This window comes from Orycteropus afer, unplaced genomic scaffold (genome assembly GCF_000298275.1).
Source record: "Orycteropus afer afer isolate SDZICR_OR568_19922 unplaced genomic scaffold, OryAfe1.0 scaffold00014, whole genome shotgun sequence".
NCBI lineage: Eukaryota > Metazoa > Chordata > Mammalia > Tubulidentata > Orycteropodidae > Orycteropus > Orycteropus afer.
In genome coordinates, this window is record NW_006921601.1 from 12,574,713 (window position 1) to 12,590,043 (window position 15,331).

Genomic DNA, 15,331 nt, shown 5'->3' on the forward strand with positions numbered 1-15,331 from the left:
CATGAACTCTGTACAGGCAGTATGGTTGTATGTTACTTCAGTAGGGAAAATTTTAAGTTCTAAAGTCAGTTGGCTAAGACCAAACTCACATACCATAAAAAATTACTAAAACTGCCCCCAAAAGTACAATACAGATTACTGTTTTGTTTTGTTTCTAACTGAGCACCAGGCAAGTAGTTGGTTTGCATTTAGGGAACAAATACAAAAAAACCACAAAGATGCACCCACACATACAATCTTCACCTTTAAACAATGGAATCTCCCAGCAAAGACAGAAGCCTTCATAATGAAAGGCACAGGGGACATGAGACCTTGCTAAGGAAAAGAGCAGTTGATTAAATTTCTCACTTATGCTCCCTTTCCAGGCTATACATTCATTTTGGCAGTGATGGCAGGTGGGAGGAGTCCTTCTTCTTACTAGTTTTTTCTTTTGTGTTTGTGTGTAGGTTACCTGTGCTTGATGTAGGTCAGTGTAGATCAAATGGCCACATGCTACTTGTGGAGTAGTACTAAGCTTAAATGGCAAATGGATAACCCTTGAGGCTACTTCCACAGTAGAGACCAACATCTCACACATTTCAGTAGGAAGATGTCCTTCCACCATCCAGACAGCCACTGATTTGCTTATCACTCTCCCTTTAAGAACTCAGAGATATAAACTCACTAAGCCTTTTTAAATTTTGAGCAATCTGAAAAAAGTTTTGTGGGTTTTTTTTTAAAATATTTTACTAGTTCTAAAGTTTACAAGGTATTTTCACATAAATTATCTAATCATTACAATTCTCTAAAGGGTTTCCTTAAAATAGGGCTAAAGTAACTTGTCCAAAGCCAATAGCAGTTAACTGCTAGAATTAGGACTAAGATCTAGGTTCTTATCTATAAATAAACCTCTCTTCTCTAAAATACATGTAATATCTCAGAAAATAACTCTTCTAGGCTTAATAGCCAAAGTTGTGAACTATTGATTTAAAAAGTAAAAAAATGAAAAGAAAAAATTAAGCTCTGGTGGTGCAGTGGTTAAGGCATTTTGGCTACTAACCAAAAGGTCCACAGTTCTAACCCACCCACTGTTCCATGAGATAAAGATGAGGCGGTCTGCTTCTGTAAAGATTCTCAGCCTTGGAAGTCCTATGGGGCAGTTCTACCCTTTCCATAGTCACTATGAGTTAGAATTGTTTTGATTGCAGTTGGTAAGATAATTATTCTGCAATATCTAAGCACATAGCTCATGGGAATAATGGGAATGCAGTCTGCATACTATGTGGGAGCGGAGCTGGAAGGATAAAAGAAATGATGGCCTTAGATTAAGATTTCCTTTTTATTAGTTTATAATAGTTCTCTACACTCCTCAGAAGGAAGATAGGGCAATCTACTTCCGTAGTGATACTGCTTCAGAAACCCAAGGAGGGGTTGCTATGAGTGGGTCAGACTTGACAGCACATAACACTGAGCGCAGAGCTATCACTACTGCCATCTGCTGGTTGAAAATACAAGCAGCTCATTTGTTAATCTTGGTACATTTTTTAGGAAGTAGTTGTTTCTTAGGTTTTAATTAAAAAGAACTTGTATTATGACCCATTATCACCAAAGATTCTCATGCAGCCAGTCCATATACTGGGAAATTGCAATAAACCTGTGATATATAAGAAGTATTATTTTTTTCCCCATCACTAAAAAGAAGATAATTCAATGTGGCAAACATGACAAATACCAGTTGTAATCCCAGACTACTATTTACAATTGAAGCTACTTAAAAACCAAATAAACAAAAACGCAATATACCAGCAGATGAAACAATTTTATTTTTCATAGTTGTCTTTAAAACCACAAAGACACTATGTTCTTCATATAAAAACAGTAGTACAGATACCCTGTACTTTCTAGAAAATTATATAGACCCTTTCAAAACAAAAAAAAAAAAAAGAACCCCATTATATAGTTTTAATCAGGTTGCTTGGAAAAAACTCACATTACAGACTGATTCCTAAAACATATCACTCTGCATCTTTTGGTTCTTACAGATTACTGTCATTCAGTTACATGTTCCTGCATTCTTACATGTTTGATAATACATATGTAGACTGGTTTATCACTTAATGTTCCATTGGTTCATCAGCCTTTTCTGCAGGTTCATCAGAAGGCTGAGCAAGCTTATGAGGGGGGAAAAAAAAAAGAAAATATGTTAAAAAAACCAAAACACTTGCACGATCAATAGACACTTCTTCTAATCACAAGTATTACATTATAAAAATAATTTCTTAATAGTTTTTTAAAAAAGGGTTTAAGATATATTTGGATACCTAATTTTAGTTCATTGTAGAATTTATGAACAAAGCTTTTTTAAAAATATATAGTTTATAGATATAATTAGAGCTCTGAAAATTTAGTTATTAACAAGTCCAGCATTTTATCACACTGTGCTCTTGTTCAAGAGGAAAGGTCTTCCTTGTATTATCACTACTAGCCTTAAAATATAATTAGCACCTTTTAGATATTCTTATTTCCTTTACCAACAATAAAAAAACCACAAGTACAAATAAATCAACTCTGTGGCACTTAACATTCTTCCCAAATAGTGTTAGTATGTGTAACCAGGGAGCTCTGGTAGCATAGTGGCTAATTGACTGCTAACCAAAAGGCTGGCGGTTCAAACCCACCAGCCACTCCTCGGAAGGAAGGTTGGGCAATCCTACTTCCGTAGTGATACTGCCTCGGAAACCCAAGGAGGGGTCGCTATGAGTCAGGGCCGACTCGACGACAAAAAACAACAACAACAACAACATGTGTAACCAACAGTAATATAAATAATCCAAATAATACCAACAATATCCTTCTCAAGTTTAAAAAAACTCATGCTATAGAAGATATTTATGCACAAGATATTTATTTTCAATTACACAACTATCAAATAAGCATTTATAAGTAGGAAATGTGTATTCTATAAACATTCAACTTTTTGTTGGATGTTTATAAAAAAGAACCCTGTTTCACCTACACAACCTTTCTAGAACCTTCTCTCATTATATATGAAGAGCCAACTTAGTCCTCACTCCCACTTCACTGGCTCCCAATTAAGCACTTCTAATCCCCACCTAAAGAGAATCTGGGCTAACTTGTGACTTGCTTTAACCAACAGAATAATGCTGTGCATGCCCCAAGCCTTGCCTGAAAAAAGCCTGGGTGGGAGCTTTCACTTTTGAACTTTTACAAGCCCTGAGCTGTCATGTACGACTAGCTGCCCTGCTAAAGAGACCCTGTTGAGGGACAGGTCCCAGGATAAGGCCCAGTAACTTTCAACTGAGGTCTCAGCCTTCCAGCTGCCCTCTAAGGCACCAGATATGTGAGTAAAGGTATGTTGGACATTCTAGTCTCACTGCCCAACCTGACTGCAACATTTGAAATCCCATATAAGCAAAGAAAGCCAGGTAGCTGAGCCCGTCAACCCACAAAGCTATGAGAAATAATATTTGCTATTTCAAGCCCCTAAATTTTAGGGATAGCTTATTATATAGCAACAGCTAACCAAATCAGAAGGAGCTCTGGTGGCATTGTGCCTAAGGCACTTGACTGCTAACCAGAAGGTTGGCGGTTTAAACCTACCAGCCATTCTGCAGAAGGAAGACTGGGCAATCTACTTCTGTAAAGATTTATCGCCTCAGAAACCCAAAGGGGGTTGCTATGAATCACAATCAACTCAATGGCAGTGAGTTTGGTTTTTCGGTTTGAACCAAATCATCAATTCTTTCCCTCTTTTTGTATATATGGAGGTCACTACCCCCTTAATATTTTACTTTATTCAGTTCTTAATTTTCCTACTGCCATTTGAATGAAGGGCTTATCTCAATAATTAAAGACAAAATGGTAGATTTACACAGTTGTTATAGGAACAGTAACTCAGATAGAAGGAAGATCTCTTGTGTTTATGATTACTATGATTAGCTATATTATATACCTGGGCCTTTCTCTGTGGTCTTTCCTCAAGACCTTCCAGGAATGGAGACACATCATCATCATCATAGATCGTAAACTCCAAGTCTTTACCAACAATACCAATGGAAACATTCTGAGGAAAAAAAAAGGGTGGGGGTGGGGGCAAGAGAACATAGGTGAAAAAACAGAATAAAAATACACATAGCATTTAAGTAAGACTTAAAAATACTTAACTGTAGGAGACAAAAGCTGGAAGGAAAACAGTAAACTCTTGAAGATTTACTAATCCAACTGTGATTATCACAAGTAACCTCTAGAAATTAGCAAGTTGGTTCATCATGGGAATGTGACAGAGATAAGTGAGAGGGAGCATGTTACTTAGCTAGGAAGGAAGCCTAACTCCTAAGAAATATACAAATTTGTTTCTTGTTAAGCCAAGAAATGACTGACTCTTAATTAGGAAATAAGTTTTGGGTTATAGAGTGTTGAATTTGGTGGGGGCTTGGAACTATATTCTACATGGAAAAATTAAAGAACAATTTTTTAAATGTTCAGTGAACACTAAATAGTACAAAAACAACAACTGTAAGATTAAAATTTTAGTGAAACCTTGAGGTATAAAAGCTTATACCTCATACATGAGGTATAAGCCATTTTCCATTATGCAATAAAAACATGAAATCACAAAGCCGATACTAGATCAAACTTTTCTAACTTGTGAATGTCAACAGTCAACTGTATGTTGTTGTTACTGTTAGGTGCTGTTGAGTCATCTCCAACTCACAGCAACCTTATGTACAACAGAATCAAATATTGCCCGGTCCTGTGCCAGTCTCACAATCCTTGTTGTAACTGAGCCCATCGTTGCAGCCACTGTGTCAATCCATGTCGTTGAGAGCTGTGGTAGTTATGTTTGTATGTCAACTTGGCTGGGCCTGGTTGAGTGGCTGGGCAGCTGGTGGTAAGTTATTCCCCAGGATGAGACTGGCAATCAACTCCATGGTGGGATCTACTACAAGCAGCTGAGCAGCTGCCTTTGGGATGTGGTCTGCTTCCTGCATGTAAGGAAAAGCCTTGGGAATGGTCTCTAGCCTATGGCACACTTGGACCCTGCATGTAGCCGTGTCAATGCTCAGCAGCTTGCTATGCTCTGCCAACTTTGGGACTTACAATGGACTTAACTTAATGGCCTGCCATGAGGTTTGGTAACATCGGGACTGTGCCTTTTACTTGTCAACCTTGGGGCTTCTCAGCCTCAGCAGCCAGTAGCTGTCTGAGTGAAGAAATGCCTGTAGCTCCAGTGGGCCAGGAGCAGGAGGCAGAGCTGGACCCCAAGGTTGAGGGGCTTTCACCCAGCCTCTAGAGCCTGGTCATTCTTCCTTCTCTTAACTGATTTTATTATTTTTTTTCCCCCAAAGTATTTATCACCTTCTAATACACATTTTCAAATATAATGCACTCATATGTAACACATGCATATAACATGTAGAGCATGCACAGGAAATGAACGTGTGAGGAGGAAGTGCAGGTTGCAGAACTGTATAATGCACATGTTATTTGTATGAAAATACGGTACTGTGTAATCTACTCATGTATATTGTCTATCTCTCCTACTAGAATGTATGCTCTATGACAGCCAAGATGTTTGTGTGTTGTGTTTATTAAATTCTCAACAGAAAGTGCCTGGCACATGGTAGGTGCTCAATAGATACTCTAGTTGATTGAATTAATCATACCAAGATACACCTATCTGCTGAAGAAATGACAAACATTCTTTATCAAACTTACTGGTTTTATTGCTTTATTCCAAAAAAAAGTTTTTAAAAAATTACATTTCAAATCAGATCGTGTAGTGAATAGTACTTACAGGGAAGTAGTAAGCCAAAGCAAACATCTCCCAAATTAAAAAACCTTTCAAGTATACACTGTTCTATTACTTATGGAATAAAGGGCTAAGCTGAAATGTTAACATCTACAACTGAGAAATGTAATATTTACCTTTGTAGTTAGGTCCTGCTCGGCAGGAAGTGTCTCTCTTAAGGCACGCAGACCATGTTTAACCAGTTCATTCAAATTGCCTGCATGTAATACATTAACAATTATTTCTTAATTCCAGTGTGAAATCTTGGTTTTACCCACATACTAAATATATCACAATAAAAACAGCCAAAAGTTTAATGCCCAGTCATTAAACCTTTTAATAACAATCAGTAACATTGCTGTTATTTTATTTAATGAGAGAATATGTAATTTGTCTGGTAATTGGACCTTTTTTCATACTAGGTTAAATCCAAGTACTAATTCACAAATTATACAGCTCAGAGTTTTGTAGAATGTGTTCTGTAGAATGATAGTTCTTGTATTTGCTCTTTATAAAAGGAGTCTCCGACTCATTTTATGCGGCCAATATTACCCTGATACTAAAACCAGACAAAGGCATCAAAAGAAAACTATAAACCAATATCCACTATAAACCAATATCCCTTGTGAACATGGATGCAAAAACCCTCAACAAAATACTAGCAGACCAAATCCAGTAACATATAAAAAAGATTTTATACCATGACTAAGTGAGATTAATTCCAGGACTGGCTTATGTCTAAACAAATCAATCAATGTAATACACAACATTAATAGAATGAAGAAAAAAAAGCCATATGATTTTCTCAATAGACACAAAAAGACCATCTTATACAATCCTACACCCTCACATAATAAAAATACTCAACAAACTAATAATAGAAGGGAACTTTCTTAACCTGATAAAGGGCATATAAGAAAAGCCCACACATAAGGTCAGACTTAATAGTGAATGACTGAATGTTCTCCCTCAGAGATCAGGATTAAGACAAGGATATTCACTTTCACCACTTCTGTTCAACATTATAGTGGAAGTTTGAACAACATTAGGTAAAAAAATAAATAAAAGGCATCCATATGGGAAAGGAGGAAGTACAACTATTTCTATTTGCAGATGATATGACTAGAACTAAGGAACCCCCCCCCACACACACACAAACTATTAGAATAAACAAGTTCAGCAAAAAAATCAATTGTATTTATATACATTTGCTTGTACACTGAAAACTACAAAACATCACTGGAAGAAATTAAAGACAACCTAAATAAACAGAAAGACACCTAACCTCACAGATCATAAGACTTGTATCATTAAGATGCAATAATATTCCCCATATTAATTTACAATCCAATGAGATTCTTTTCACTTCATATAGAGACTGAAATACAGTAGGCAGAGGCAGGAGCAGATTACTCAGTAAGGCATGTAAATGGTTCACTACAGATTAGTATATAAACACAAGTAAGGCATGCTTACCTGTCCTACTGGGTACTATCCCTGTCAAGGATTGCAAATTTCTTGAAAAGAGGCTTTGATTCTGTAGGTAGGTGCTATGGGGTCGGGAGTAAGACAGATGCTAGCCATACCTAGCAGCAGAGTCTTTCATGTGGTAAAAAAAAAAAATAATTTGAAATTGTTCACTACAGAACAGTAAGCACAGTAAGCCTGTGCTTATCTTGCTTATTGGGTAATCTGACGCTGGGCAGAGGGTTCTTATATGAAACTAGCCCCTAATCAAAACACTGGATGCCGAGTCTCTAATGTACTTCCCTGGTTAGATATACCACACACACTGATGCATTTCTGTTGCTGAGTGTGCTCTGCATGACCACTCACAGGAAGGAGAGAAGGCAGAGGAGTCTGCACATGTATTCCTCTAGACCCTACCCTTTTCCACAATGATCCAGGTATACTGCTATAATAATATATATTCTGACTACACTGCTACAATAAATCAGTTATGAGTACAACTATATGCTGAGAAAAATCTCCAAGTGTGGGGTGATCTTGGAGACCCCTGAACCAATTACCATAATTAAAAATGTTTAACTTAACCCAGGATCTCTCAAGCTTATCAGGACACAGAATCATTTTCCCTCAAAGTTGAACCAATCATCATCTTGTAAGAGTTTGCTTTGAGTAATGATAGTAAAACAATTATTTCCTTTAAATTCACCAAGCCCCAAGTATTGCATCCATAGAATGTTATATATTGCATCAAGGTGTCCTAAAGCCACAAGAAAAACAGACAGAAAGCCAAAGAAATATGTTAAAGCTCTAAAACTATACTCTGTTCCAACATGAAGCAAAACATTTGAAAATCTGCTCTATCATCACATCTTACAACTTTTTTCTTTATGGACTACGTGCTGCATAAATGTCGGTGTGGTTAAAAATAAGAGCAGAATGACAGAAAATTTAAACAGAACTTAAAAATTGGTAACTAGCACAGTGGTTCTCAACTCTGGCTGGGGCATACTTCAAAACAACTGAATCAAGAATCTTCAGAATCTTCAAGGTCGAGGTAACATATTTGTATTGTGAAAAAGTTCAGCTGGTGATTGAAACTACTGTCGTAGCCAAAAGGGGGGAAACCAGTATGTTTGACAGAAACAATAAACACTCCATACATTAATATTTTTAAAAACTCTGTAAAGCTGATTGTTTTTCTTTATTTAGGATGGTACCATTTATTCACTATACAAAAACTGGGAGGCAAAAAAGCAAAACAAAGAAACAAAAAGGCTATCACTTACATTCCATGAACTCAGACATATGTCTCTCTAAGTAAGTACGAGCTGATTGAGAGCGAGCTCCAATGGACATAGCTCTGCAGTCAAAATAGTTAGCTGATGGACAGGTTTGGAAAATGTGAGGGCCCATATCCTACAAACAGAAAAAAATACTATGTAACTCTTGACTTGGGTTTAGCTAAAAATTACAAAAATTTTAGGTCATTCTTTAAAATTAGTAAAATATGATACTCTGTGAACTTACATCATAACCAGCAATGAGCAGCCCCACACCATATGGTCTCCGGCCATATCGCTGTGTTGGTATCTGGGTCTCTTAGCTAGTTAAAGAGCCTGTTCTAACAAGGAATAAGGTCCCATCTTTATTTTCAATAAAGTTCAAATTAATTAAACATTATTAACAAAGTCCTATTAATTGCAAGTTATTAACAAAGTCTTCTTTAATTACTGTCTAATCTACTTCATATTAGACATAGGAAGAAGAAAATAAAATACAGCACTTCTTTGGCTTAATATTAAAATAGACTTGCCCATCCGCCAAGAATGAGTGCTAGCAAAATGATCTGTTCCCATGTAATACCTCAATTGTTTTGGGTATAAGAGGTCCAGGACACAGAACCACCAATAAGAAACTTTTTATCTCCTCTAAAAATGCTTTAATAGTTTTACTTAACTGAGCCAATCTATATCAGGAAAATATCAATTGCTTACAAGGTCAACCTAATTCCTTACTTAGTGCCTATTCTTCCAAGAGAAAACCTACCAAAACCTGTATCTACATATAGACACTGAACATATATTATGTGAAAATCCACGTCTACATCAAATGAAAACTACCTAACTTTAACATTTTCATAAGCTAACCTATATTATATATTACCATATACCCAATAACTAACACACGGATTAAGTATCAAAATTCTTTAAAGGTTACACTCATAAATGCTAACATAAAAAGGATACTGCTTCCAATTAGAGACACAAGACGAGACACAGGAAGAGGTCTGTCAAACACAAATCTTGAATCTAAACATTCCTGGCGCATGAAATTACTGAAAAAAAAAAAAAAAAGAAGAAAAATTAGTAATACCAAATCACATAAAGCAACTACAATCTAAATAAAGTAAGTTTGATTTCTTTCAGACATTTACATTATTATATCCATAGAACCAGAAAGGTAAGAAAGACATGGCTACAGGGATATATTTTTGTACCAAACTCTGGGGCAGTAGGAGGTTTTTCTAAGACTAAAATATTCTTAGCACCAGAAAACCTCTGTCTCAAAGCACTTTATAGAATAAAGAAAAGGCTGAGCAACTATTTACAATAGCCAAAACTTGGAAACAACCTAGATGTCCAACAACTGAGGAATGGATAACCAAACTTTGGTACATTCACACAATGGAATACTATGCAACGCTAAAGAATAATGTAGAATCTGCAAAACACCGCATAACGTGGATGAACTTGGAGGACATTATGCTGAGCAAAATAAGTCAGTCACAAAAGGACAAATATTGTATTAGTCCGTTATTGTAAAAGTTAAGGAAATGTTTATATATTGGAGGACATTTTCTTTGTTGGTTACCAGGGGTGGGAGGGAAGGGGAGGGAATGCTGTTAGATAGATAGAGATAAATATTGATTTGGGTGAAGAGAAGGGCAATGTACCAAATGTGAGTGACCAATATGGCAGCATTGAGGATGAGAAAGACAGAGAGAGTTACATGGGCAGTACAAACAACAAATATGAACCCCTTTGTAAATACAATACTGAGTTGTTAATGAAAGCAAACATGGGTATAGGGACGGATAGATGGGTGAACAAGCTAAACAATTATGTATGTCTAAATGGAGAGTGTATCCAAGATCATATACAGGGTTGGCAGACAATGGGCCTCTCGAAGAGTATGAAGGGATGGACACTGGGAGGAGGTAGCTGTGGGGAGGAAGTGGGAGGGGAGCTGCTGCATTGTAAATTTTGGTCAATGACATGAGACAAACTATATGTGAACTGCTGTATGAAAAGTGAATTTACTCTGTAAATCTTCACCCAAATCCTAATTAAAAAAAACAAAAAAAGAAAAGGCTGAGCAAAGGAATAGGAGCAATCTTTCCTCTCTAATCCTCCCCACTGTCAGCAGTAGTTTGTCTTAATTCTAGGTCTTGAACCAGCAAAAGAGCACCTACTCTGCTTGTTTCTTGAAAGCAGACTAAAATTTCCCAAACAGAGCAATTCCCAGAAATAGACTTCATACTAGAGGACATCCTCATGAGTTCCTGCCCATGTCAGAACAGTCAACACTAGACTGTTGAGTCTCACTGTTAAAACTAGTAAGATTTAAGCAAGAGTAACACTGGGGAAAGGCAAATTCATGCCTAACTAATAAAGACAAAAGGATACACAGAAGAAATGGATATGCGCCTATCTATGTTGTTTTGTCCAGCTTATTGTCTGTTATATCTGATGATCAAATCTGGACTGCAGGTACAAAGCTATTTGGCCAGTACTTTTATTTAAGTCCATTTTCCAATGATGTCTAAAATTGCACTTTCCAACATGGCAGCCACATATGGCTACTGAGCACTTGAAAAGTGACTAGTCTGAACTGACATGTGCTTTAAGTGCAAAATACATACCAAAGTCCAAAGCCTTAGCTTTGAATGTAAAATACATTATTAATAATTTTATATTGATTATATGTTGACACAGTAATATTTTACAGATTACCATAAATAAAATACATCCTTAACTTCTATATCTTTTTTTTTTCTTTTTTAATGTGGCTACTAGAAAATTTTTAATTACAAATATAGCTTGCATTATACAGGCAGTTCCCAGGTTACGACTGCCCAAATGTCTGACTGACAACTTGTACTTACCCTATACCGTTAGGTAAATTTGCCCTCACTTTGAAACGACTGATCCAAGTCCTACTCACAAGTTCTTCATCACAATCACTTTCACTTGCTGCATGATCAGCTCAAAAATCACCAAAAAGCCTTCAAGACTTTTCTTGCACTAAACCAAAAAAACCCACTTCCACTGAGTCAATTCTGACTCATATTGACCCTGCAGGACAGAGTAGAACTGCCCCATAGGGTGGCCAAGGCTGTAAATCTTTACGAAAGCAGACTGCCCCATCTTTTTCCCACAAAGTAGCTGCTGTATTTGAACTGCTGACTTTTCAGTTAGCAGCCAAATGCTTTAAATGCTGTACCAGCAGCAGAGTTCCTCCTTGCATTAAAAACCAAACCAAACTCACTACCATGAGTTGATTCTCATACTAAACCAAAAGTAAACACATTCCTATCAAGCCAATTCTGACTGAAATCCCCACTGGGTTTGCCAAGGCTGTAAATCTTTATATAAACTGTTCCGACTTACCTACAAATTTGACTTAAAGACACACTTAGAATAGATCTGTTTGTAACCTGGAGACTGCCTATATTACTTCTCAGGCAGTGATGTTCTAAAGGGTTTTGTATAAGTCTCTGTAGTTCATGAAAATGTTTTATATTTTCAAAAACTGATAGAAATCAACAATGCTGTCTCTCTCTACATTGATGACCTAAGAGAGCAAGAGTCTGGCTGGATGACCTGAGTATCTTAAACATCAACATTACTGTTTTTCTCTTAATATTTATAGTCGTTCCTTCCTAATCAAATCATGGACTTTAAAGGTGTTACCTAACTACCTCCAACCTCCCAACACAACTCTCACACACTACTTGAAAGGCACCATGTTATACTATTTTAACAATAATCTTGAGGAAGAAAATACTACTGAAATTGAGAGTTTTATGTATACAAAGTAATGAAGGTAGGAAATGAACTAAATTGGGTTTAAAGTGATTTCAAAGCCCCAGCTCTTCATTTATATATTGCTGCTCAACAAGTAGCATGTTATTGAATTTCTTCTCAAAAGTGTTAATATTAATATAGTTAATTCTATTAGTTACTATACAGGAACCAAGAACTGAATACTCAGTAACTAAACCCAAGTCCACTAAGTCCGTAATTTTAACTTATAAACATTTTGGCAAACAACTTCATAAAGTACTTTATCTATGTCTTCTCTAGAAATGTAGACTTTTCTAGAAATGTATCTTTTCTAGAGACATATGAATCAAAAGAACTATTTCTTTTTCATTATCATACTCACCATAACAGTCTAGCATCAGCAGTAAGTCCCGCAATTGAAATACCAATATGGTTGTCAACGTGGAGAATTTTTTTCTGATGAGCTGCAAGCTCTGATTGTGCCCTCTAAATAAAGACATCATATGACATAATAACAAATTCATGATGAAATAAGCAAATATAGAGAAATAAAATATTAATGGTTACCAGGATTGGGAGGGAGCAGGAAAGGAGACACTTTTGTTTGGGAAGCTTTTAAATTGTTGTAAGTGATGGAATATTTTAGAAAAGGAAGTGATAATGGTGGCACAACATGAAAAATATAATCAATGTCATTGAATTGTAAATGTGGATGTTGTACTGGCAAACTTTCTACTGTGCATTTTCACCATGATATATAAAAAAAAAGTTTATGATTCTATTGTGTACACAGTGAAACTTATATTTGGTAATTCTGTTTCTCAAAGAGGAAGATACATTTACTGTTTTATTTACCTTCAATGCAACCAATACTGCATGAGTTTTCGATTTCAGACCAACTGTGGCTGAGCCTTGTTTGACAGCTTCCATTGCATATTCAATTTGATGAATCCTGCCCTAAACAGAAAAACAATACATCTTAGAGCCATGTTAGAAGATACTATTATAAAGTAAAAGTTAATTTATAGCTCCCAAACCTCAGGTGAGCATAGTTAAATCTCAAATGAGTTTTCAAAAAACCAGGAAATATTTTAATGAAAAATTTAAGTTCCAGGAATATCTAAAATGATTATACTCCATTTCCTCATAGCACAGTCTCATGACTTTCTAACCGTAACGTAACCACCCAAAGCCTCTTCACAGAAATGGCTCAAGAGTTACTTTACCTGAGGGCTCCAAACAGTGACATCATTGTCATATTGGTTGCGAAACTGAAAGTAAAAGAAAAAACACCTATTAATGTAAGAACACTACAAATCCCAATTCTTTTCTTTTTTTTTTTTTTACTGTGATTTGGATGAAAGTTTACAAATTCACTTTCCATTCAGCAGCTCACATACACTTTGTCTCATGACACTGACTGCAATTTCCCACAAGGCAACAGCTCCCCTCCCACTTCCTCCTGAGAGTTACCTCCTCCCTGTGTCCCTCCCTCCACGCACTCCTGCCCCCTTAACTGTCTCCCTGTGCATACACAACCCTTATATTCTCCCATGATTGTTCTCTCCTAGGGAGTGTATCTACCTAATGTAAATGTTCAGCTCATATGCCTGTCTTTTTTTGGCTGGAAGCCACAGACAAATCTCAATTCTTAACATGCTGTTTCACTAAGAAGTGTTCTCAAATATATTATCATTCAACAAGAACACAATTTTGTTAGGGCAACCTCAACAGCACCTAATAACCACCTTACTGTAGGATTACTACTCTACTCAGCTAAAAGGCAATTCTCCAAACATTTGTCATGGAGGGGAAAGTGCAAACCTGGATGGGTCCTATCTTCCCTATTTCCTATTCAACCACTCTCCAAAGCACCCCCTTCCAAACCTAACCCAATCCATGGCCATCAAGTCGATTCTAAATCTTGGTGACCCCACAGGTTCGATCAGTTTCTAAAGTTCATTCAACTTTTGGGAAGCTTCCAAGTCAGATCCCTATTTTCTCCTCCCTCCGAAGATGGGGCAATCTACTTCCGTAGTGATACTGCCTCGGAAACCCAAGGAGGGGTCGCTATGAATTGGCTGCGACTCGATGGCACATAACAACAACTTCTCCACATATCTTTGTAATGCTGTTTCCTTATACTGGTCTCCAATAAACGGCCAAGACCTTCCCTTTTCTTTAAACTAGTTCTAATGCCTTCTTCTTTAAGTCTTCTCCATCTTTTCTCCAAAAAATCCCCAACACACACTCCCATAGTTCTTTTCAACACTTCCTTTTCTACTTACATTATGATTAGGGACGTGTATGATTTATATCATGGTCCCATAACTGCACTTAAAAACAGTGCCTGTGTGCATATTGAGTAAACGGAAAAAATGTCCTCAGAAGTTGGAGGTAGCATAAAGAACTGCGGCAAGAGAATCATCACTACTGTAATGATGGTATTAAGACAAATCTATCAGCGCAGAGCTTGACAGAATACTCATGGAAGTAAGAAGGTTGAGTGACAGGACAGGAAGGCTATATTGTAGTCCTGATTCCATCACTTTTCCTGTCATCTGCTGAAAGGTGATTATACATAACGACTGAAAAGGGCCCTTTCCGATCGAGTGCTAAGGGTGAGTAAAATCAGACGGGACCACCAGGAAAACGGGCATAGGCTGGAATCCAAGCCCTGGGGTAAACTCCCCACTGGCGGGGAAGCTGTTTAGTACCTATTTGCTTCTCCCTCTTCCCCACACAACATAAAGGACCCTTCTGGAGTACTCGGAATTTACAACACCGAAGGGCCTTGAGGGGCAGACTCAGCCAGATGACTAGGGAGGTGTCCAAATACCCTCGCGAACGAAACAAGCCTCGGAGCAAAGGCCGCACCGACTACCTCAAGTCGTACGCCCGACCCGGCGGAGGAGATGCTGAATCACTGTCTAGCCTCTCCCGTCGGCTAAGGTTCCCATGCCCAGTGGTGCCGAGTCACTCTAACCATGACAGAGAAGGCTGT

At 37.2% G+C, this 15,331-nt stretch overlaps 1 protein-coding gene across 1 annotated transcript; it reads right to left on the reverse strand.

The window, feature by feature from the left end:
- Positions 1 to 2,093: 2,093 nt before the first annotated feature.
- PSMA1 (proteasome 20S subunit alpha 1) lies at positions 2,094 to 14,234 on the reverse strand. The gene is made up of 10 exons (XM_007956792.2): positions 14,220 to 14,234; positions 13,554 to 13,598; positions 13,183 to 13,284; positions 12,710 to 12,813; positions 9,508 to 9,596; positions 8,789 to 8,859; positions 8,548 to 8,677; positions 5,929 to 6,008; positions 3,953 to 4,063; positions 2,094 to 2,150 (listed from the first exon to the last, which is right to left on the reverse strand). Exons 1-10 carry the CDS (start codon positions 14,232 to 14,234, stop codon positions 2,094 to 2,096), a joined length of 804 nt encoding a protein of 267 aa, XP_007954983.1.
- Positions 14,235 to 15,331: the final 1,097 nt, after the last annotated feature.